At 49.8% G+C, this 22,397-nt stretch overlaps 3 protein-coding genes across 5 annotated transcripts; 1 reads left to right on the top strand and 2 right to left on the bottom strand.

The window, feature by feature from the left end:
• Positions 1-213: 213 nt before the first annotated feature.
• Positions 214-1,705, bottom strand: CST6 (cystatin E/M). The gene is made up of 3 exons (XM_032641997.1): positions 1,409-1,705; positions 757-882; positions 214-431 (listed from the first exon to the last, which is right to left on the bottom strand). Exons 1-3 carry the CDS (start codon positions 1,646-1,648, stop codon positions 348-350), a joined length of 450 nt encoding a protein of 149 aa, XP_032497888.1. The 5' UTR covers positions 1,649-1,705; the 3' UTR covers positions 214-347.
• A 5,759-nt stretch (positions 1,706-7,464) lies between these two features.
• BANF1 (BAF nuclear assembly factor 1) lies at positions 7,465-9,304 on the bottom strand. 3 transcript variants are annotated; one of them, XM_032641246.1, is made up of 3 exons: positions 9,074-9,304; positions 8,247-8,394; positions 7,465-7,984 (listed from the first exon to the last, which is right to left on the bottom strand). In XM_032641246.1, exons 2-3 carry the CDS (start codon positions 8,367-8,369, stop codon positions 7,838-7,840), a joined length of 270 nt encoding a protein of 89 aa, XP_032497137.1. In that variant the 5' UTR covers positions 8,370-8,394; positions 9,074-9,304; the 3' UTR covers positions 7,465-7,837. The 3 variants fall into 3 exon arrangements, with proteins under 3 accessions (XP_032497137.1, XP_032497138.1, XP_032497139.1); XM_032641247.1 differs by having other exon boundaries at positions 9,014-9,166; XM_032641248.1 differs by lacking the exon at positions 9,074-9,304 and adding an exon at positions 8,734-8,853.
• A 185-nt stretch (positions 9,305-9,489) lies between these two features.
• EIF1AD (eukaryotic translation initiation factor 1A domain containing) lies at positions 9,490-17,296 on the top strand. The gene is made up of 6 exons (XM_032641245.1): positions 9,490-9,759; positions 10,414-10,588; positions 10,732-10,840; positions 10,943-11,051; positions 11,224-11,271; positions 11,810-17,296. Exons 2-6 carry the CDS (start codon positions 10,502-10,504, stop codon positions 11,952-11,954), a joined length of 498 nt encoding a protein of 165 aa, XP_032497136.1. The 5' UTR covers positions 9,490-9,759; positions 10,414-10,501; the 3' UTR covers positions 11,955-17,296.
• Positions 17,297-22,397: the final 5,101 nt, after the last annotated feature.

Genomic DNA, 22,397 nt, shown 5'->3' with positions numbered 1-22,397 from the left:
GAGGTTCGTTCCTCTACGTCTGTGATGCTGGGGTGTTCGGGGGACCCCAAATTTGGGAGCTGAACTTTGCACCCTTAGCACCGTCTGGGCTGAGACAGCAGAAGCTCAGCTGTGGGTGGTGTGGGCACCCTGTCAGCTGGAGGCAGGTATTGGGAGCTGCCGAGAGTGGGACTGGGGAACAGGAGAGGGAGGAAGAGTGAGGCACTCAGAAGAGACCAATGCAAGAAGCAGTGCTCGCAATTTATTGCCACACATATGGTCCAGGAACCTGACATGCCCTCCACCGATGCGCTCACTCCTGCCCAGACCCGCCTGCTCCCTCCCTCCCCCAAGCCCACAGGGGTCTACTACAGGGTCACACAGTCGTGCTTTAGAAGTTGGAAGGAGTTCTGCCAGGGAACCATAAGGATCTCAAAGTCACAGCGCAGCTTCTGCAAATAGATCATGAGGAAAGGAGGGGTGAGCCCAGGCCCCAGGCCGCTTGCTGCCCACAGTCAGCCCTGTGCCTGCAGTGCTCCGGGATGCAAGGAGAACATCAAGTTAGATGCCAGGACCAGAGCCCAGATCTTCCCAGCCTAGCCCCTCACTCCACGGGGAGCCCCAGCCTGCTCCTCTCTGCACCTCACACTGCTCTCAAGGCTGAGTCATCCAGGAGGCAGGGACAGGGCCAGCCAGACCGATTCGAGCTGTACAACCCGAGGGCCCAGCCGCTGGCCACTGGGTGAGCTGATGCCTGGCTGGGGGCAGGGCTGTTACCTCCTGCTGCACCCCTGCGGCCAGGGGGCAGGTGGTGAGGTCTATGTGGTCTCCAGCCACGGCATTCTTCCGACAGGCCGTGTTCCCCATCTCCACGGTCAGGTAGTACTTGATGCCTGCCACCAACTGAGGCAGAGGTGGGGGCAGGTCAGGGGTGCCGGGGGACAACCTTTGACCTGGACCTCTCACCTCCCTCCGTTTGCTCCCATCTCCCATTACCTTCCCTAGGACATATCCAGCACACCACCTTTGGGATTCAGGTCTGGGAGGGGGGGAGAGGAAGGGCGGGGAGGGGGGCGGCAGGCAGTTCTGGTGGGGAGCCCTGGGGAGAGGGGCAGAGCCTGGGCCACGCAGGAGGCTGAGACCCAAGTCCACACAACTGCCCCATCTCCCTCACCACCCCCCCCAACTCGCCCATCCCGGCAGGGACTAGTGTGAGGCTAGTGAGGTAGCCATGCAAATTCAGGGTTGGATCTTATTCGAAATTTAGATATTCTGTTCCGCAAGAAGTTTTGGCATTAATTGGATTTTGAAAAATATGTTGTATTAAAATGCCATGCTGATTACTCTTGTGTCGCCCCCTCCATCTGCGGCCCGGCTGGGGCCGCGCTCGCCTCCCACGGCCCCGCCCCGCCCCGCCGGCCGGGCGCACCTGGCTCTGCGCCCGGAGGATGGTGGTGTCGCGGAAGTAGTAGATGCTGTTGCTGCCCATGTTGTAGCTGGCCATGGCCGCCTGCGTCGCCTTCCGCACCTGCGGGTCGTTGGGCGACAGGTCCTGCCGCTCTCCGACCTCGCGATCCCCCGGCCGGGCCCCGGCGTCGCGGGGCAGCGCCAGGAGGCAGAGCGCGAGCAGGGCCAGGCCCAGCGGCAGCAGGAGGCTCGGACGCGCCATGGTTGCCGGCGTCGCTGTCCAGCCGCGGGCCCGCGCCGCTTTTACGGGCTGCGCGGCCCCGCCCGGCCCCGCCCGGCCCCGCCCGCCGCGTGCCTCCACCGGCGGGTAGGGATCGCCGGGCCTGGGCAAGGCCGCCTTCCGGGCGCCGAGGGGGACGGCGGACAGCCCCGAGCACACCTGTGTATCACGACGCTGCGTGCCCTCCAGGCACACCTAGTCCGGTGAGGGAAAAGGCAAGGACAGCCCCCAGCAACAAGTGCCACCAGTGGGACAGTTCACAGAGGCCCATCACGTGTGAAATACCAACAACAGCTACCAGCAAGCTCTTAACTGTCTCCACTGTGTAGCCTTGGAGAAGTTACTTAACTCTCACGGCCTCAATTTCCGCCTCTGTGAAACGGGTTGCTGTGAGGATTCAATAAGTAAAGGGCTTAGGGGAGGCCAGGAGCTGTATAAACAGCAGGTAAGTAGAAGATGTTACTGCGCCGAGCGGGGCACTGTTTAACCCTCACAACCAGCATGATGTGGGGATCAGTAATGTTTCCACTTTACAGAGGAGTCAACAGGAGAAAGAGGGGACAACTGATTTTGCCCAAGGACACCGACTGGTAAAGAGTAAACGGTGACACTGGCTTTTGAGCCCCAGCAGTCTAACCCAAATCTGTGCTCTCAAGCCAGACTGAACCCAAAGAATGAGAACTGGCCAGAAGGAGGTGTGAGGGTGGTCCCAGCTCTGCCATTTACTGCCGGGGGGACTTCCAGCAAGTCCCTGGACCTCTGGGAGCCTCAGTGTCCTCATCTGAAGAAATGTGACAACTCTTGTTTTCTAAGGTTGTGCCTGAGACTGGGTCACCCATAGGTAAACTGGGCCTGTGCTGGAGGTACCAGCAATATAGGGCTATGGTGTTTTTTGGATAATCTGACAATTAATCTCTAAAACACAGCATTGAAGTAGTCAACATGGGAAAAGTCTGGCTTTTGTTGGAATGTTTTAGAATTAGTATTTTATTAGAGTTCAGGGTCGTTTGCACTTTTAATCACTTGTTGCCAGGGGGAGGTGGGGCTTTTTGCTCCTGGGACACAAAGGTCTTATTAGTGCTTAGGGCCTCCAAGGATCTTACCTGGGGTTTGGGACAGGCTGTGGTTTTCAGTACCCAACAAAGTGTTGGTGCTTAAAAGTGTTGGTGCTTAATAAGTGGTAGCTATGACTGTGATGAATATCATGAGAAAGCATCCAGCATCCCCCCCGGCACCCCCACCAATTCTCGGCCTCTCAGAATCCCAGGGCCAGGAAAGGCACTGATTTCTCCCAGCGAGACCAGGACCAGTGTGGTCACTGCCCAGTCCAGCTACTACCCCACCCTCTCAGCCCAGCTGTGAAAAACAATCTTTGGATGCCAAGGGACAGTCTCAAGTTTGTTGTGGGCTCAGGTGTCTGCCTTAAAGGGACAGACCCATTTGTGTGAGAGCTGGCAAGAGCTTGGCTTGAGGAGGAGGCCAAGGTCAGGCAGGAGCCCAACCCGAGAGAAGCTGGGAGTGGGGGAGTAAGAGGCCCAAGCCCGCAGCCCAGGGGAGAGGTGGAGAGGTAGCCCCAGGGGGCCAGGAGTCTCCTTGGGTTCTCCCGGATCTGCTCTCCTGTTACTTGGAACTCAGCTGTGGCCACACTTAAACTCCAACAGCTCCCTGGGAAATAAGCCAAGGCCCAGTCTCTGACTCACCAAGGGCCAGTGGCACTTGCCCCTACTCTACCTGTTATTCCTTTGTGTCGACACCAGCAAATCTTTTGCATGCCAACCTAACAATTTTCAAAGACTTTTCACCCACTGGTCTGTTCTCGTAAGCACCCTGAGTAAGCATCATCCTTATTTTGCAGATGAAGAAACTTAATCAGAGAGGTCAGGACACTTGTCTAAGGTCACTCATTCAGCTAGAAGTGGTGTCCTGGTGAGAAAAGAGGGATGGGGAAGGGAAATTAACAATTATCGGGCTCCTGATATGAGCCGGGCCTTGCACCAGGGACTCAACATATGTTCTCTCATCCTCATAACAGCTCTGCAGAAGCAGTGATTATTACTTTTTACAAGGAGGAAATGCAGGGTCAAAGGGGAAGGGTCAGGGGTGGGCCCTGGGGGCAACCATGTGCCAGCATCCTAGTGTGTGAGTTCTGGACCACTCCACAGGGATATGAGGTCGGCTGTGCAGAGGGAGGCTCCCTGGGGGTGCGGGTGCCCCGGGAAGGGTTTTCCCAGGGCTGGGTCTCATCTGGAAAAGAGTCTTAGCCTGGACTCCATTCATGCTTAGACTGGACCACTCTGGCTTCCAGAAGGAGGCCTGGGCCAGGTTTGAGCTCAGATGGGCCATCCCCACTGGCCACAGGACACAGCTTTCAGTTTTGCTGTGACCCAGACATCCCAACCCGGGTTGCCCACGGCACCCCTCTCGTCCCTGGCTGATGGGTCTTGCTGACCAGGGTGGGCCCTCAATATCCCCTTCACCCCAGGATCATGTCACCCCGGGCCTTCACGCTACTCCTAGAACCCTCTTCCTTGAACCTTGAGCTGGGCCGCAGTTATTCCCTGCCCAGGGCTCGTCTCCCCTTTCCTGATGGATCATGTCCTGGAAAAGGGGCTGTGTGGCAAGGAAAGCTGCGATCCGACCGTGATTAAAGCTGCCCTCTGGGGAGAAGCTCTCCCAAGTGCCCTGGGTTTTGCGTTCATTAGCTGGTTGAATCTTCACCAAACCTGCACCAACTGACAGAGGAGAAGACTGAGGCTCAGAGCAGTGAAGCAACTTGTTCCAGGTCGCACGGAAGGAACTGAGCACAGAGCCAGGCCTGGCGGGCTCTTTCAAGCTACCATCCTTCAAGGCCAGAAGTGACAGTAGAGAGAGCCCTGGGTCCCTGTAGGGAGGAGGCAACATGGAAGGGGGGTGCATGTACTTCATACCTTCTGGGCACGTACTTCACACGTACGCGTGTGATGGTCACGAGCACGTACTTCACACCTTCTGGGCTGCTACTGGGGCAGGTGGCAAGGTGAGTCTTGGGCTTGGGTTTGCCCTGTAGCCTCTCCCTACTTCCTCCCCAGGGGCAGGAGGACCCCTTCAGGACCCCAGAGTTCATGGGTTGGGTCCACTCCAAGCTTTGGGGTAGATCTGAGAACTCGTGATAGACTGGTTCAGGGCGTCAAGCTCTGGCTCGGGTGCAGCAGGGAGAGGGAAAACCGGGTCAATATTTGCTGATTTCCAGGCCCATCCATGTCTCTGGCCAGGCACATCCTGTCAGGCAGTGTGGGCTGACATCTAGATAACCCACCTCCTACCCATCCCCACCCAGGTCTGCTTTCTCCAACGTTCCAGGCCTCGTTCCCTTTGTCCTGCTGGCCGAGGTGGGGCTGGGTCTCTGAGAGGCTGCTGTCACAGGAACATTCCAGATGCCATTGGTCTCCTACAGCTCCAGGACTGATGCGGGAAGTTGGGTGCCATGCACGAAGAAGACCAGATTGAGGGTTCGGGGCCCACCAACCTGTCACAGATACTGCCTGGGCCCGAGGGTGAGGTGAGAAGGCAGGCTTCAGTCCCTTCACAGACAAAGCCTGTGCATGAGGCAGGGAAGCCTGTCCCACAGGGCTCCACTGGGTGGCCCCCAGCAACCAGCAGGGACAGGAGCCACAGGAAGGGTGTCGTGGAAGAGGAGGGAGTCTCCATTACCTCACAGAGTGCCAGTAACCATGTGGCAGTATCACGGCTGAGCAGGGAGAGGCCGTGGCCCTGCCCAGCCCCTGCCTAAGCACACCAGGCCTGTGTGACAGCATCACAGCACATGGGTCAAGGCTGAGAGGACTCCAAGGTGACCCTGGACCCAACGAGAGTAACATCAGAAACACAGTATGGCCTGAAACTCCAGGGACAGCCCACATTACCACCTCAGTCTGGTCTTCAGACTGGCACCCTCCCAGGCAGCAGCCTGTTAACACAAGCTGGGCCCAGGTCCGGCCACCTGGTGACCTTCCAGGGGGGCTTCTCACACTTCCCAGACCCAAACTTGCACTGAACCTTCATCTCTACTAATAAGCATCATAGTTTCTGAGTAATCACCTAACTGCTCTATCCTCAGGTCTTTTTGGTTTCCCTTTTATCTTTCTTCTACTGTTCTGAGACGTAGCTAATGTGCAGAGAAGTACACAGAACGTATCTGATCACCACCACACAGGTCAAAAAGTGCAAACTGCCACTCCCGGCCCCAAGTGCTACCAGGCACTACACCCACCTCCCTCCCACAAAGGCAATCACTCCCAACTTCTTTTTCTTTACCATCAACTTTTGCAATAAGCATTTTTTTCCCCTCTAGTTTTACCACCCACGGAGATCCCTACATAGGGACCCAGCTGGGGGCCCTTATATACAAAGCTGCTGTGAACAGTCGCTCAAGTGCTGGTGCAGGTGTGCGTGTCCTCAGTCACAACCCTGGGAGCGGAATTGCTGGCTCACAGGGTGGGTCCTCAGTTTTACTGGCAAACACCCTTTTCCCCAACTGTTCATACCAATTTACGCTCCCACCATCTGGGTATCTGATCCTGTTGTTCCACTTCCTCATCGGCACTTGATATCGTCTGACTTACAACTACACGTGAGCGTATAATAGCATCGTGTTTGCATTTCTGACTACGAATGTGATTGAACACCTTCTAACAGGCTTATTCACCACTTGGGTATTCCTCTGTGGCTGCCTTCCACATCTTTTACCCATTATCCTGTTGTGCTGTCTGCTTTTTCTTGACTGCAGCTCTGAACTTGCTCTAGAGAGTCCTTTGTTGTCGACGTGTGTTGCAAATATTTCCAACCATGGGTTAGGCTCCTCACTCACTTTATGGTATCTTTAGATGACGGAAGTTTCTATAATGGAGTTGAATTTATCAACTTTTTCTTAATCTTTCCCTACCCTGAGATCATGAAAATCTTCTCATATTATCCCAATATTTGTATTTATTATCTGTCATTTCTCTCCTCACCAGACTGTAAACCCGCTGAGGATAAACAAAGCTGCTGTGAACATTCGCTGAGGTGCCAGTGCAGGTGTCCCAGTGTCCTGAACAATTCCAGCACTGCATGTGATCCTTACAGCATCACTTTCCAGGAGGGGAAACTGAGTCTCAGAGAGGCCAAGCGCCATGACCAAGGAACACAGGGCTCTCAGGTTTCCATATTATGTTTTGAGGACCAGTCTTCCTCACCCGTAGAAAAGGAAACAGTCACTTGTTATTGTGAAAGAAACAAGTGTTTGCAAAGATCTTAGCTCTGAACCTAGTTCATACCAAATCTTCAACGAAATAAAGATGAAAATATACCAGATAAAAGTGTATCTCACTCAAGCCCCTACCCCAGTTGTGATGCTCACATTCTTTCTGCCTCCCTAAGAGAACAGGGCAGACTGCAAGAGCCCTGCCCACTCCTCCCAGAGGCCAGGAGAGCACAGGACAGTTGGCAGGTAAACCTTCACCCACATCCCAGCCACCCTTTTCCTAGTAGCTCTGACTGCCACTGACTTTTCCACCAGGTGCTACCTAGCCCAGCTGTTGACCACATGGACATCTGGATCCCAGGAAGGGATCAACCCACACTCTCTCCCACATTACTAAAGGACTGAGACACGCCAAGGCACCTGCCCAAGGCCTGTGTGGCCAGGATGGCTGCCCTCCAGAGTGGGAAGGAAGCTGCCAGTTTCGATCTGCACTGATAAGGAGGGTGGCAAACCTGGTCACTCCCTGAGGAATAGGCCACTCCCAGCCCACCTGCTTCTCATATACAAAGCCCAGTCATGAAGGCCACTGACTTTATTGATTTAAAAAACTTTACAAGGACAGTGACTGTTTTGCCAGAAAAAGGGTCAAATGGCATAAAACAGACCAGAGGTGGGGGCAGGGACAGGGCCAGGAATCACTCAGAAAAGCTGGTAACTGCTGTCACGAAACTGGCAGGGAAAGGAAAAGGGGGATGCATGCAAGGATAAGAATTCCAAAAAAGTTGAAATGGTGAGGGGAGAGAACTCCCAAAAGACCCTGGAGTACATGGGATGTGCGCACGACAACAGCAATCTTTTCCTTTGTAGAGGACGGGGGAGGAGTCCTCACTTGGCTGCAAACTCTGGAGACTCAGTGCTGGGGCTCGGGGTCGGGGGCTCCCCAGAGCGCATCACAAGAACGCGTCGCACCACTCTCGAAGGCACCCGAAGCAGTCCCGGGACTGCTTGGCATTCGCACCGCACGTGTCCTTCAGCCATTCCCGGAAAAGATCTTCATCTTTCTTTAGCACCAGAAACTGACCAAGGACCACATAGGCCTGCAAGATGGGCAAAGCAAAAGGCGGGCTGCTGAGCGCTCTGTGGGACTAAGACAAGAAGGCCACTTCCGTGCCGCTCCCAGCACAGGAGCCCAGGACAGGAGCCCAGGAGACGGGGCAGGCTCCAGCCTGCGGGCTCTGCAGATCTCACACCACCGCCCATCCCCAACAGGTACACGCACTCTCCTCACTCCCCAGCTGCGGGGAAGCACTGTAGTCGGCCACCCCCAGCCCTTCCCGGCTGCACGCAGCCGCCCCACACCTTGTCAAAGCCCCTTTCCTCCAGCTTCTTGCCCAGGACTTCGCCAATCCCGGCCAGGCTTCCCACTGGCTTTTCCCCCATGGGCTCTGCCACGAAGTCTCGGTGCTTTTGGGAGGTTGTCATCTTGATCAGGCTTAATCTGGGAATCCTAAGAAAAGAGAAGTTACGGCTAAAAACCCGGGAACTCTCGAAAGCCCACTGGCAATCTCACAGTAAGAGAGAGCTAGAGCATCCGTTAGGAAGGCTTTCTCGATTTCCCCCAGTTTACGGATGAGAAAACAGAACCAAGAAAAGTCTTTTCCTCACTGTTCAAGAGAAAGGTCTCTGCCACTCCCTGCGGGAGCTGCGTTTTGGTACCGCCCCACAGGAGAAACTATCCTGCCCTAACAGGTGGCGCACGCAGGACAAAGAGCGTCGCTCAGTACCCAGGGCCCATCCTAAAGCTGTCACTGCTCTGTGACCTTGGCTGGGCAAAAGCGGCACTGACCCAGAACGGAACGACCACCTGGTCCGAAAAGCAAATGAAGGGCTCTCCCACCCACCCCACTGGCTGTTCACAGAGCGAAGGCGCAGCGGAAGCGCACACACCAGCTCAGCCAGCCCCTCAAGCTCCACGCCGCCAGCCCACTCCGCGTCCCACGCCGCCGGGCCCGCCCCAAACGCGCCGCGCCCCGCCCCCTCCCCGTGCCGCGGCCGAGCCCTCCCAGAGGGCACGTCCGAAAGCGCATCCTCTGGCCCGTCGCAGCACTTGCGGCCCCTCTTCTCACCCTCCTCCCTGCGGCTCCTCCGACCTCCAGCCCGGGCCTTGCTCCGCGGCTCGCACTCACCCACAGCTCCGGTTCCGTAACGGGTTCTCCCGCCACCCGGCTGCTCCCGCCGATCCCTCAACCCACTAGAACTTTCTTCCACTTCCGCTTCCGGGTCGCTTCAAGGGCCGCCTTAAAAAAAAAAAAAAAATCTACATTGGGCACTTCTAGCCGCTTAGAATCACCGAGTTGAGGCATCCCCGGACCTCGAGGGCGCCCTTAGTAGGCGCACCTTTCCGGTTCCTTCGCGGGAGGCCGGGCTGCCTTCTGTGGTCTCGCTTCTCGGGAAGCATTTCCGGTCTCAGGGAGCAGAGGTCTGTGATAAGAAAACTTTATTTCTCTGCTGCACGGCACCCGGAACCTAAAGGACTTACCCTTGGCCGACCTGATGGTGGGAAGAGTTAGAGGGACGGACAAGGAGAGGGGCGTGGCCGGGAGACTTCCGGGAGAGCGCCGGAAGTACGGTGTGCGACTCAGGCTGATACGCGCCGTTCTCCTCGCTGTCGGGCTTGCGAGAGTCTGACGGGAACCGGAGGCGTAGGAGGCCGGAGTCCAAGACGACTCCACTGTCATGACCGCCGACAAGTCCTTTTTCTGGGCTTTCATTGGCTCAGCTGCGAAGTGAGTCGTGGACGAGTCGATCTCAGCGTCCAGCCTGGAGAGCGGGGTCTTTTCAGGCAGCGCCCGTGGGATTCGAGGGCCAGAGAGTAAGTATGGGGCTTTCTCTCTGAGCGTTTTTCCTCCGGAATAGGGAGGCAGGAGGGCAGGGGGCGGCAGCTAGGGATGACACGTCGGAGTTTCCTTTGGAAGCCATCAGTCTCCTGAGTACGCATTAGTCCTTGTTTTTTCAGCACCCAAGTCAGAAACAGTAGATGTCGAAGACCAAGCCAGCCTACCTTGACCTTTAATTAACTCGTTCCTGACTTGGATTCTCCTAACGTGTCTGCGTCTGTACTGGGTTGAGAGATTGAGCATCTGTGTTGTGCGGTTGTGCTGCACCTGGGATGTACAAGCATGTTGAGGAAGAAATGGTTTATCTTACTCTTTCCCCGAGTGGTTGCCAGAATGATTTATTTTTGTAGAACACGTATTTAGTTTTTGTGGTTATGTCAGTACTTAGGAATAACACGAGTTTTTTTACGTGCCTCACACTGTGCTAAGTATTTTGTTTACGATTATTTTGTTTAAATAACCGTGTTCTGAGTTAGCTACTGCGTTTCTCTGAGGTCTAGAGAAATTGAACAGCCAGGAAATAACCAAGGTAGGGTTTGAATCCAAGCAATTGGATTTCAGAGCTCATGTTCTTAACCAGGACACTGTGTCACTCCTCAGTAAAAGGCCTCTCCCCATCTTCAAAACAGTTGTGCACTCTGAGCCTGCCATCCAAGAAACTCAGGAGGAGGAGTTGATAGTCTCTGCATCCCTCACCGCCCTGGGACAGGACCCAACATGTCTCAGGCCACCAAGAGGAAGCATGTGGTGAAGGAGTTGCTGGGGGAGCACATTGTGCCCTCCGACCAGCAGCAGATCGTGAGGGTAAGTGACATTGGGGACCAGCTGCTCTGCCCCTGCTCTCCACTCCTGTTGGGCCCCTGGGGTGGGGGCAGGGTGCACCACAGCTCAGTGGGTGTTGGAACCGGCTGATGAGGCTGACTGGTAATTGGTCTCTCCTGGACCAGGTACTCAGGACCCCAGGGAACAATCTGCATGAGGTAGAGACAGCCGAGGGGCAGCGCTTCCTGGTGAGCATGCCCTCCAAATACCGCAAGAACATCTGGATCAAGAGAGGTGAGAGAGGCAGCCCTTTTGGAGACAGAACCGTTTCCTATGGCCTCAGCTTCTGCCACTGCAGGCAGGACTGACTGTGCTTTTTCTCCTCTCTACCTGCAGGGGACTTTCTCATCGTTGACCCTATTGAAGAGGGAGAGAAGGTGAAGGCCGAGATCTCCTTTGTGCTCTGCAAAGACCACGTGCGCTCTTTGCAGAAGGAGGGGCTCTGGTAGGATGGTCCCCTTGGTCACTGGCTGCCCTACTTCTCTGGAGGATTTACTTCCTAGTTGTGGATTTAGGGGAGGGAAGATCATGGCATCTCAGGCAGGAACAGCTGGAAACAGCTTTTTTGCTGAGGAGTTTCTCTGTCCTTTCTGACTTCGGCTCTTCTCTTGGCACAGGCCTGAGGCCTTCTCCGAAGTGGCTGAGAAACACAACAACCAGAACAGGTGAGGCACAAGTTCTGGGGTAGGGAAGACAGAAAATGGGGCTTCAGGCCTTGGTACCTTGAGGGGAAATAGAACCTTTCTTCATTCCTACATAGGGTCCCTGGTGAGAGCTTCTAAATTTGTGGTTGAAAGTATGATCTAAAAGTCAGATCCCCTGGGTTAAAGTTTCGGCCTTGCGAGTTATAACTGAGTGACTTTAAGCAGGTTAACCTATAAAATGGGAACTTTGTAAGGGTTAAAGAGACTAACGCTTGTAAAATTGCTGAGCATAATACCTGGTAAGCAGTGTGGGTTCATTAAGTGTTGGTTGTAGTAGAATCATTATTATTAAAGTCAGTAGCTCTAGCAAATTTTTGAGGTGGGGGTGAGGAGGAGGTAGTTTCTTGCTGCTTTTTCTTGGCCAAGTTTCCTGCGATTCTCTCTGTGTCTGACTCGCTGAGCCCTGACTGCTTGGCCATATGGTCCTCCTTTTTGTGGGGCTTCTTGGTTTTCCCAGAAGGCCTTGGGCTAATTGTCCTTTCCCCCCACCCCGATGCAGACAGGCTCAGCCAGAACTCCCAGCTGAGCCACAGTCATCGGGAGAAGAGTCCAGCTCTGAAGGTGATGCTGACCTTTTTGTTAACACCAACCGCAGACAGTGTCATGAGAGTGAGGAGGAGAGTGAAGAAGAGGAGACACCCTGAGACCCCGGGACCCTCTTCTCCTCCTGCTCAGGGAATAGTCCTCGGCTCCTCTGAGCTTGGACATGCCCAGGAGCCTCTGTGGATCTTTCCCCCTGGATGGGGACAAGGCAGGGCCCTTCTCTGAACTGACTTTCTGACATAGGAGAATTAAACCCCTGGCGGGTAGTGACTTATGCTGGTGTCGGAGTGGCTCTTTGGAGGAAGGAGGGACATGTGGTAAAGTTAAAAACTGCTCCTAGGTGGTGTCCTCATGGGCAGGTGGGCTGAATGGGCAGGAAATGGGAAATGGCTGGAATCTTTCCTAGTTTCTCCCTTTCTCGTCGGGCACTTAGTAAGTGTCAGGCCCTGTGTGCTTCCTTGCATGTACTTAGTAACTGGGAGCATTCCCACCTCATTGCCTGCTTGCAGTTAGTACTGGTTCAGGTATTCAGGATCACAGTGGGACTTAGTGCCCATCTGCCTCTACGAGACCCTCAGGATGGATTTCACAGTGCCTCATAAGCTGTTCTCCCTGCCTTTCTAGTCACTTGTGACTGCAGGAGTGCCCACCTCCATGCTGCTGTGTACATCCCCTGGTTGGTGGCCTCCTCATGGCTACTCAGACCATCACTCCTCAGCCCTCGTGCAAACCACATCATCCCATTTCTCCTTGGAAGCTTTTTACCTCTGACTGTACATCCTCCCTCTTCATTGCTGGCATTCACCTTTTAGTCACTGCTCAGATGCTGAAGTTTACCTCCTGGCTTAGAGTCTTCTACTCTTGCTTCCATCATTGTTTTTCTACATCCCATGGATGGGCCCGTTCAACACTATGGCCACCTAGGTCCTTGATGTCCCCATCACTAATGCCCTTGTCTTCTATTTCAGGCCTGTTGCCTATATCTGTAGTCACTCTCTGGACCCCTGATGTCACTAGAAATTGCAACGCCATTTGAATTCAAAAACCTGTACAATCACCACCTCCAGGCCTCCTTGCTCAACTACCACCCCTCCCGCCCCCCATAGAAATTCTTTATCTTCATCTTCCAGCCCTGCCACATTCTCACTGTCATTCTCCTATCTTCACTTCCTTCCCTGTGCAGCATCAATTCCGTGGTCTACACCCTGTACTCCTTTTCTTCCTCCATCGTGTTCATCTAGTAAAACCTAACCTTGGGTCAACCCAGTCATTCACCTCTGTGCCTGTACGCAAGTAACTGTTAGAGAAAGTAGCGAACCTGGTTCATTAGTTTTACCTTAAATTTGTAATTACAAACCTCAGATGGCCACGCAGCACTGCCTGGCAGATCTACCCTGGGATGTTGTATTAGAAAACTTTTTTTTTTTTTTTTTTTTTACCAAATCCCTCTTAGCCTGATAGTTACAGACTGCAGCTCATTCATAGTAACCATTGGAGGGAACTTTTACCTCTCTGTTACCAACTCTACAACTGTGCTCATGGATCTTCCTGTCATTTTACTGCCCATTGTAATCCAGTGGGACTTAAGCCTTTCCTCTCGTGCTTCAGAGCCTGTCTCTCTTTACTTAAGGAGTTTTTGTGAGTTTTGGTTTTTGTCATCCTGTGTACTGGGTATGTTAGCATCAAAGGTGCTATACAATCTCCCATCTGAAAAACAACCAAAAAAAAAAACCTGTCACTGATCCCACATCCTCTCCAGCTACCACTTCATTTACCTGCTCCTCATTCACTCTTTTACGCTTGCTTAGTGTAGTCTTAAATACGTGTATACACGTGTGTATATGCTTACATGTGTATATACGCACGTATAGAAATGTGTGTATATACATTCATGTGCAAAAAATTAACCAGGTAAGTTGAAGATGTGAGTGTATTTTTAACTCATCTGAAGTTTATTTTTGTATGGAAGATGGCTAATTTTTTTCCCTAAAGGGCTAGCCACTTGTCCCTATATTGAGTGGTTCATTCTTTGCTCACTGGTTCAAAATACCTTTTTTAAAATAAATGAAATTCCTGCATATATATGGATCTCTTTGGAATCTGGCGCACTGATTGTGTGTGCACACTCCATATTTTATAGCACGATTGATAACTCATTCTCCCTCACCCTTGCCCCATCGTTCCTTGGAATTTTCCTGTTTTCTTTTACATAAAAACTTTAGGATGAACTGGTCATTGCATTTAAAAGTCCTGTTGCAATTTCCATTGGCGTGGTTTTAAATCTCATAGTTTGATTTGGAGAGGAGTGGTACTTAACGGTTGTTTTTGATCTTCCTATACAGAAATTAGTTATGTGTGTTCTTTTATAAGATGTTATCTTCTGGGAATTCCCTGGTGGTCCAGTGGTTAGGACTCCACACTCCCACTGCAGGGGGCACTGGTTTGATCCCTGGTTGGGGAACTAAGATCCTGCAAGCCATGCGGCCAAAAAAAAAAAAAAATGTTATCTTCATATGGGTCTGGTTCAATGTAGTCTTAAGAATTTTAGAGCTATTTGTTGTTATCAATGGGTTCTTTTGAAATTACATTTCCAACCATCATTGGCAGGTAGGAAAGCTGTCCATCTCTATGTGCCCACCTATTTATCTAACTGAATTCTCATTAGTTCTAAGAGTTCTTCAGTTGATTCTCTTGGCTTTCTGGATAGAGTGTCAAATCATATTCTACCAGCGGCAGTTTCATCCTGTCCTTTACACTTATTTCTTTTCCTTGTGAATTGTGGAGGCCAGGACTTCCAGTATAATGTTGAATGGTACCCTTGTTTGTTCCTCTCTTAGTGAGAATTGTTCTCATGTTTCATCATGAAATATTATTCTTGCTTTGGGTTTCTGGTTGATAAACTTCATTAGGCTGAAGATGTTTCCTTCTGTACCTGACTTACTGAGTGTTTTTTTCCTGTATTCAACAGTGATGAATTTTGACATTTATGAGATAGTCAAAAGATTTTTTTTATTATTGCACTGATTTACATGATTAGGTTTCCTGGTGTTGAACCATTCTTGAATTCTGATGTAAACTCTGCTTAGTTTTATATTTATTTATTTAGGATTTTTGTGTCTATCCTTGGGCCAATTTCATTTTTTATTTTAATGATTTCTGTGTCCCATTTTGACAACAGCATTATGCTAGCCTTGTAGAATGGGTTTGGAGACATTTAATCTTTTTCTTTGGACTGGAGTAATTTATAGAAAAGGAGTTGTTTTGGGACTTCCCTGGTGGCACAGTGGTTAAGAATCCTCCTGCCAGTGCAGGGGACACAGGTTCAATCCCTGGCCCAGGAAGATCCCACATGCCGCGGAGCAGCTAAGCCCATGTGCCACAACTACTGAGCCTGCGCTCTAGAGCCTGCGAGCCGCAACTACTGAGCCCTCGTGCCACAGCTACTGAAGACCGTGGGCCTAGAGCCCGTGCTTTGCTTTGCAACAAGAGAAGCCCCTGCAACGAGAAGCGTGCATACCGCAACGAAGAGTAGCCCCGCCTCGCCACAACTAGAGAAAGCCTGTGTGCAGGAATGAAGACCAAATCTAGCCAAAAATAAATAAATAAATTTATTAAAAAAAAATTTTTTTTTAAAGAAAAGGAGTTGTTTCTTCAAGTTTTGATTGAATTTTAATTATAAAATCTGTGCTTGATTCATTTTTTAAGGGTAGATCTTTGCCTTGTAATTTTTCTGTGGCATTTTATTCAAGTTTTCTATCCTTGAGTCAGTTTTGGTAATTTATATATTTTTAGAATTGTGTGTTTTTTGTATATTTAAGCCTTTTTTGGGAAAACATCATGCGTACTATTTGTATCATTTGGGACTGTCTTACGTAAAAGTGACAAAAGTCTAATTCAAACCAGCAGAAGCAAATAAGAGCTCATTGTTCTGCAGTCTCAGGGCAGAGCTTTAGGCAGAGCTGACCTAGGCCAGCATAATTTCGTCAGGGCTCTCATTTATTTCTTGGATTGTCTGTGCTCCTCTTGGTTCAGCAATCTCTTTCTCCCTATAGGTTGTTTCATCAGGAAGCTCCAGTTTGCACTTGGTCCTGACAGACAAAGAGTTACTTCTTCAGGATCCATGAACTTCAGGGAAGACCGACTGGTCTTGCTCTGGTCACTTGCCCTCTCCTGGCAACCACTCTGGCCAGGGCTGAGTAGGGGGAATAAGGGGAGGCTAGATGAACCTCCCTGATCCATATGACATGCGTTTCCCAGGGAATAGAGAGGTTCTTTTACCCAAAAAGGGGGCAAGGGGTGAGAGCAGATAAAACAAGAAACATTTGTGGCTTTTGTTTTGGGGAGGGTTTTTTTTTTTTGGCCATACTGTGCAGCTTGTGAGATATTAGTTCCCCAACCAGGGATTGAACCCCAGGGCAGTGAGAGCGCCCCGGAGTCCTAACCACTGGACTGCCAGGGAATTCCCAAAACAACAAACGTTGTCCTGAATTCTGTGTATTTTATTTTCTTTGACTAGCTTTGCAAGATACCTGTCTACCTTATTAGCTTTTTCCTTCTGTTTCTTTGGGGTTATTTGCTCATTCTGACTTCTTGGGTTGTATGCTTAGTTAATTAATTTCAGACTTGTTTTCTAGTACATTTAGGGCTAAGAATCTTCCTTTAAGTACTCCTTTGTTTCCTGTTTTTTTTTTTTTTTTTTGGCCGAGCCACGTGAAAGCACTGAGTCCTAACCACTGGACCAGCAGGGAATTCCCTGTTTCCCACTTTATCGGGTGTACTTGTGTGATTTGGGGGGGCATTGTATCTAGGCATGGCCTTCTGTTTTTCTCCAGTCCTCAGTGATTCTGTGATCTACCTAATAACCTCTTTTTTCTTCCTAAAACCTTTTAATCTTGACTTCTCCCTCTCTTATCAGCCATTCAACTCCTGGGGGTCATACCTAGGAATTCTGATGGAGGTAGAGTCCTTGTATTCTGCATACTGTTCCCCTTTGTCATTCTCCAAAGTTGAATTCCACCTCTATTCTCCCAACTTAGTAGTGGAGTCCAACCATATATGAATAGATGTCCCCGGATGAGCTGGCTTTTAGGAGCCCTCCTTCCCCAATGCCAATGCCAGTCCATGTGATCTGTTTCCTAATAGTACTGACCCCTGCTGCAGTTAGGTTTGAGACTTGTAGCCCGCCAGACTCCGCACATCTATCACTTTACGACCAACCTTTACAGCCAGGTCATGTCCATCGGAGCCCCCCCATGCAGCCCAGCTCGCTTTCCTCCCGTGTCATCCAGCCACACATACATGTGTGCCAAGGAGCACCCATGGCACTCTGAGCTAGCCGCATGGTTTTTCTCTTGTAATATGTAAATGTGGTGAGATATCTTGACACAGTTTCTCATGTTAAGACATCCTTGCATTCCTGGAATAAAATAGCCATGACACATTTTTCAGTGTATTGCTGGATTTGGTTTTCTGATGTTTGGGAGGATTTTGGCATCCAGGTTCATAAGTGAGATGGTTTAAGCTTTTCCTTTCCTGTGTTGCCCTTGTCTGGGTGGTTTGGTTTTGTTTTATCAAGGTTATGCCAACCTCGTAAAATGAATTGGGAGAATGTTCTCTCTCATTATTAGTGTTTGTGTAAGATTGGGATTTTACACTTCTAAAATTTTTGGTAAAACCGCCTGTGCCTGGCATTTTCGTGGTAGGTTTTTAACTCTAGATTTTTATTGAGTATAGGATTGTTCGGGTTTCTGTTCTTGAGTCAGAGATATTTTCAAGAAAAAATATTTTCTTATTTTATCTATGGCACAAAGTTAATTGTAGAATTGCCTTATGTTCATAATCTTGACTGTATCCAAAGTTATATCCCCTTTTTTATATCTAATACTATTTTTTTGTGTTTTTTCTTTTTTAATCTTGTCGATCTTGGCAGAAGTTCATTTATTACTCTCTTCAGGGCACTGGCTTTTTTTTGTGTGTGTGGTATGCGGGCCTCTCACTGTTGTGGCCTCTCCCGTTGCGGAGCATAGGCTCCAGACGCGCAGGCTCAGCGGCCATGGCTCACAGGCCCAGCCGCTCTGCAGCATGTGGGATCTTCCCGGACCAGGGCACGAACCCGTGTCCCCTGCATCAGCAAGCAGACTCTCAACCACTGCGCCACCAGGGAAGCCCAGGGCACTGGCTTTTTTGTTATCATTCCTCATTGTTAGTTTTTTTTCTATTTCATTAGTTTCTGCTCTTACCATATTTCTCCTTATACTGCCTTTGGGTTTATTCTGTGGTTCTTTTTCTAACCCTTTTGGTTTGGTCCTTAACTCATTGATTTTCAGCTTTACCTCCTCCCTCCCCGCAAAACTAGTTAGGGAATTTTCAAATCTGAAGAAAAAGTAAAATAATTATAAAATAAGTACCTGTGTACCCTTCAACAGGGTCACTAATTTATAACATTTTGTCATGTTCTACTTCTCTATACATACAAAACACATAGGTTTTGCATTTAGTTGTTACATCTCTTTAGCCTCTTAATTTAGAATAGACTTTTAAACATTTTTTTGGTTTATTTTTCATAAAATAGACTTTTTAACAAGTTCAGGCCAGTTTTATTATAACAAATGTCCTGGGTTTGGGTTTGTGTGATTATTTTTGTATGCTTAGATTTGAGTTAAACAATTTTAGCAAAAACCTAGAGCTGATGTGCTTTGACCACATCACCAGGTACAGAGATGATGTTCATCTATTGCAGATCACAAGGCACGTGATACAGGATGTCCAACTATTGGTGATGCTAATTTTGATCACCTGGTTAAAGGGATGGCTTCTAGGTCATTTTCTTATGAAGGTATTATTTTCCCTTTGTAATTAGGTAATCTGTGTGACAGTCTTACCTTTTAAGGCTAAAATTTCCCTTAATGCATCTCTATAAGTATTTGTATTTTTTTTTTAATTGCGTTGAAATTTTTTTGTGTATGAAATTTTTCATACCAATTAACAACTCCCCATTTGCCCTTCCTCCAGTCCCTGACAACCACAATTCTATTGTACCTTCTGTTTCTTTTTTTTTGGCTGCACCATGCGGCTTGCAGGATCTTAGTTCCCTGACCAGGGATTGAACCCGGCCCCTCGGCAGTGAGAGCACGAACCGCTGGCCCGCCAGGGAATTCCCTACTTTCTGTTTCTATGAGTTTGACTAGATACCTCAGATAAGTGGGCTTATTCAATAGTTGCCTTTTTGTGACTGCCTTATTTATTTCACTTTGCATAATGTTCTCAAGGTTTATCCATGTCGTAGCATATGCCATAATTTCCTTCCTCTTTAAGACTGAATAATATTCCATTGTTTGTATGTGCCACATTTTTTTATCCAAGAGTCGGTGGACTCTTGGATTCTTTCCACCTTTTACCTGTTGTGACTAATGCTCTTATGAACATGGATGTACAGATATCTCTGAAATCTTGCTTTCAGTTCTTTTGGATATATACCCAGAAGTGGAATTGCTGGATCACAGGGCTATTTTTAATTTTTTAAGGACCCACTGCCATACCGTTTTCCATGGTGGCTGCACAAGTTTGCATTCCCCACCATCAGTGCACAGGGGTTCAAGTTTCTTCACTTCCTTGCCAATGCATTATTTTTTATTTGTTTGTTTGCTAGTAGCCATCCTGATAGGTGTGAAATATCTAGTATTTTAATTATACTTTAGTTTTGAGTGTTTTTAAATTTCCATCATTATGCCTTTTTTGGTCCATAAATTTTTTTAATTATTTTTTATAAATTTATTTATTTATTCTTGGTTGCGTTGGGTCTTTGTTGCTGTGCATGGGCTTTCTCTAATTGTGGCGAGCGGAGGCTGCTCTTCACTGCGGTGCACGGGCTTCTGATTGCGGTGGCTTGTCCTGTTGCGGAGCACGGGCTCTAGGCCCACGGGCTTCAGTAGTTGTGGCTTGTGGGCTCTAGAGCACAGGTTCAGTAGTTGTGGCGCACGGGCTTAAGTTGCTCCATGGCATGTGGGATCTTCCTGGACCAGGGCTTGAACCTGTGGCCACTGCATTGGCAGGTGGATTCTTAACCACTGTGCCACCAGGGAAGCCCCAGCACCTTTACTTCTGTCTTCCATATCTCTTAGCTTTTCTTTTACATTTTTAAAATTCTCAGTCCCTCTTTGAAGATTTTCTCAATCTGGTCTTCCAATTGGTTGATTCCTAAACTGTGTCCCTTCTATTGTGTATCCTGTCTATTGTGTTCTTTATTTCAGCTCAAGATGAGTTCTCTAGCAGGTTTAAACTACAAATGACCGTACTGGAATTTTCCTTTATAGAGAACTCTGGGATCCAATGTCTTAATACACTTTACCAATAGCCCCCTGGGGGAGTGAGTAGACCAGGCTTCAAGGCCACTGAAATTTGGCCAGCACGCACATGTCTATCACGTTCTGAGAGGATATGCGTGGGATTCTGGAGTGTGCACTGCTCAGCAGCAGGAAGAAGTTCATAAATGCAAAAGCCCTGGGGCCAATAAGTACTGGAGGAATATAATTTCCAAAGCTGAGACGAATTCCATGGGGCTGAGTGTCAGGGCCCCTGCACACTGGTCTCGTCTGGTGACCCAGTTTAAAGGCTTTAAATGTGGAATATGCTGCCTTCAATGTACAAAGAAGCCAAATTGGTGTAGGGCCTCTTTGTAGTTTGAGGAAAAGGACAGCAATTTGTCCTTAGTAGTTGCCCAGATATCCCCTTAGGAAATTCCTTGGGTTGCGGGACCCTGGATTTTGTCTTCATTCAAGGCCCAACCAACTCTGCTTACCTGTGTCTGAGGAGCACGTAAAGCAGCATGGGCAGTTTCCTCAGTAGGAACTACTCTCAGAATATCATCAATGCGAGGGAAAGTCGGGACGCCAACAGTGGCTCGTGTGCTCACGTGTGATGCATTGATGACATACTTGGGGGAATCCAGAATCCCTGTGGAATGTGTCAAGGCCCATTGCGCACCTTGCCTGGCGACATAGAGGGATAAACCGTTAGCAGCGCCCAAGGCTGTCTCCCAAGTGGCAGCAATTTCTTCAGTTACTGTTACGATAGAATCTGGTGATGCTGAAATATCCACTTCACTAGGTAACCTTTGCTCGTTCACAGCGAGGGGCCAAGCACCCGAAACCCTTGTTTCTAGCCAGTGCAGCTTGTTAAGCATGGAGACAGCGCTGTGTATCACTCCGTTTTCATGAATTTCTGTATGAGAAGGGTATTCTTTTTCTTCCTGGGGTTCGAACTGCATGACCTTGGCCAAAGTGAGAGGGGTGTAATCAGTTCCTGGCTCCACATTCAGTCGACGTTCATAGAAGCTGCCAGCAGGGTCACAATAAGCATGTCCACCAGTAAGTCAGCACTTGCCCTGGGTTGCAGGAGCCCAACGGTCCACTCGGATGATACAGTCCAGTAACACAGTAGCAGTCTCAGTCCAAGCATAGGGTGCGAGGGCCCCAAGAGCAATTGTGACTGGTTAGCCACTGGTAACAAGTTCCACAACAGAAGAGGGGAGTTCACTTACCCAGGCGTTAGTCTCTCAACCCTCAGCACACAGACTGGAGTATGAGCTCAAGAGCACTTGGAGAGTGGTGGGGAGCTGCCCTCGTCCTCTTTCAGTTCTAAAGGACCCAAATCAGGGTGCAGAGGAACTCATACAGCAGTATCTGCCCTGACTGATCTATCTCACACAGAGCTTTGCGGGAGGGGGCCTCTGCAGGGAAATCCTCCCCTTTTTCAGTTTCCCTTTCTGTTGAAGGCTGACAACTCAGACACATTTTGGGACCCCTCCTGTCTCCGCCCACCCCCACAGGGGAGCATATATTGACACAGAGGGCAATTTTGCTTTTCTTAGTGTCCCCAGAGCAGGTGTACAGAGGAGGGAAAGGGCAGGGGTCTGAGGAAGGGCAGGTAACGTGGTCTCACTGGGCAGGGCCATGTTGTCTGGCAGGTACAGGCCTGGAGTGCCAGCCTAGGGGGTTTTGATGGGAGTCACCTGAGATGGCAGGACCTGGTGCGTCAGGAGTCAGAGAGGGGGAAATGGGTGTCGCAGGAAGGGCTGGGACCCACCGGAGTGAAGACCCCGAGTGAGGCTGACTACCCAGGGCATTAGGGCCTCAGAGAAATGGCCTTGGGGGAGTGACTTTGGCTCTCACCTCGGCCCTGTGAGCGAGGACAGCCATCTCCATCCTATACCAAGATGAAGACATTCAGAGCAGCAGAATATGGTAGTTTATCACCAACAGACAGAACTTCTAGAAGACAAACTTCAGAAAAAAATGAAAATGACTCCAGAGGAGAGATCTGAGAGGCAAGAAGGAACGAGGAACAAGTTCATTAATGATGATGATGTCTGACTAGGGGGTGGTTCTTAGAAAGTCAAGATAAGGTCCTGGAGGATAAAAACACCTAAGAATAGGGACTTCCTTGGCGGTCCAGTGGTTAGGACTCTGCGCTTGCACTGCAGGTGGCACCAGTTCCATCCCTGGTTGGGGACTAAGATCCCGAAAGCCATGCGGCCAAAACTAAAA

The sequence above is a fragment of the Phocoena sinus genome, chromosome 8 (assembly GCF_008692025.1).
Source record: "Phocoena sinus isolate mPhoSin1 chromosome 8, mPhoSin1.pri, whole genome shotgun sequence".
Lineage (NCBI taxonomy): Eukaryota > Metazoa > Chordata > Mammalia > Artiodactyla > Phocoenidae > Phocoena > Phocoena sinus.
Note: the sequence above shows the minus strand (reverse complement) of the source record. Positions and strands in the feature narration are given on the sequence as shown.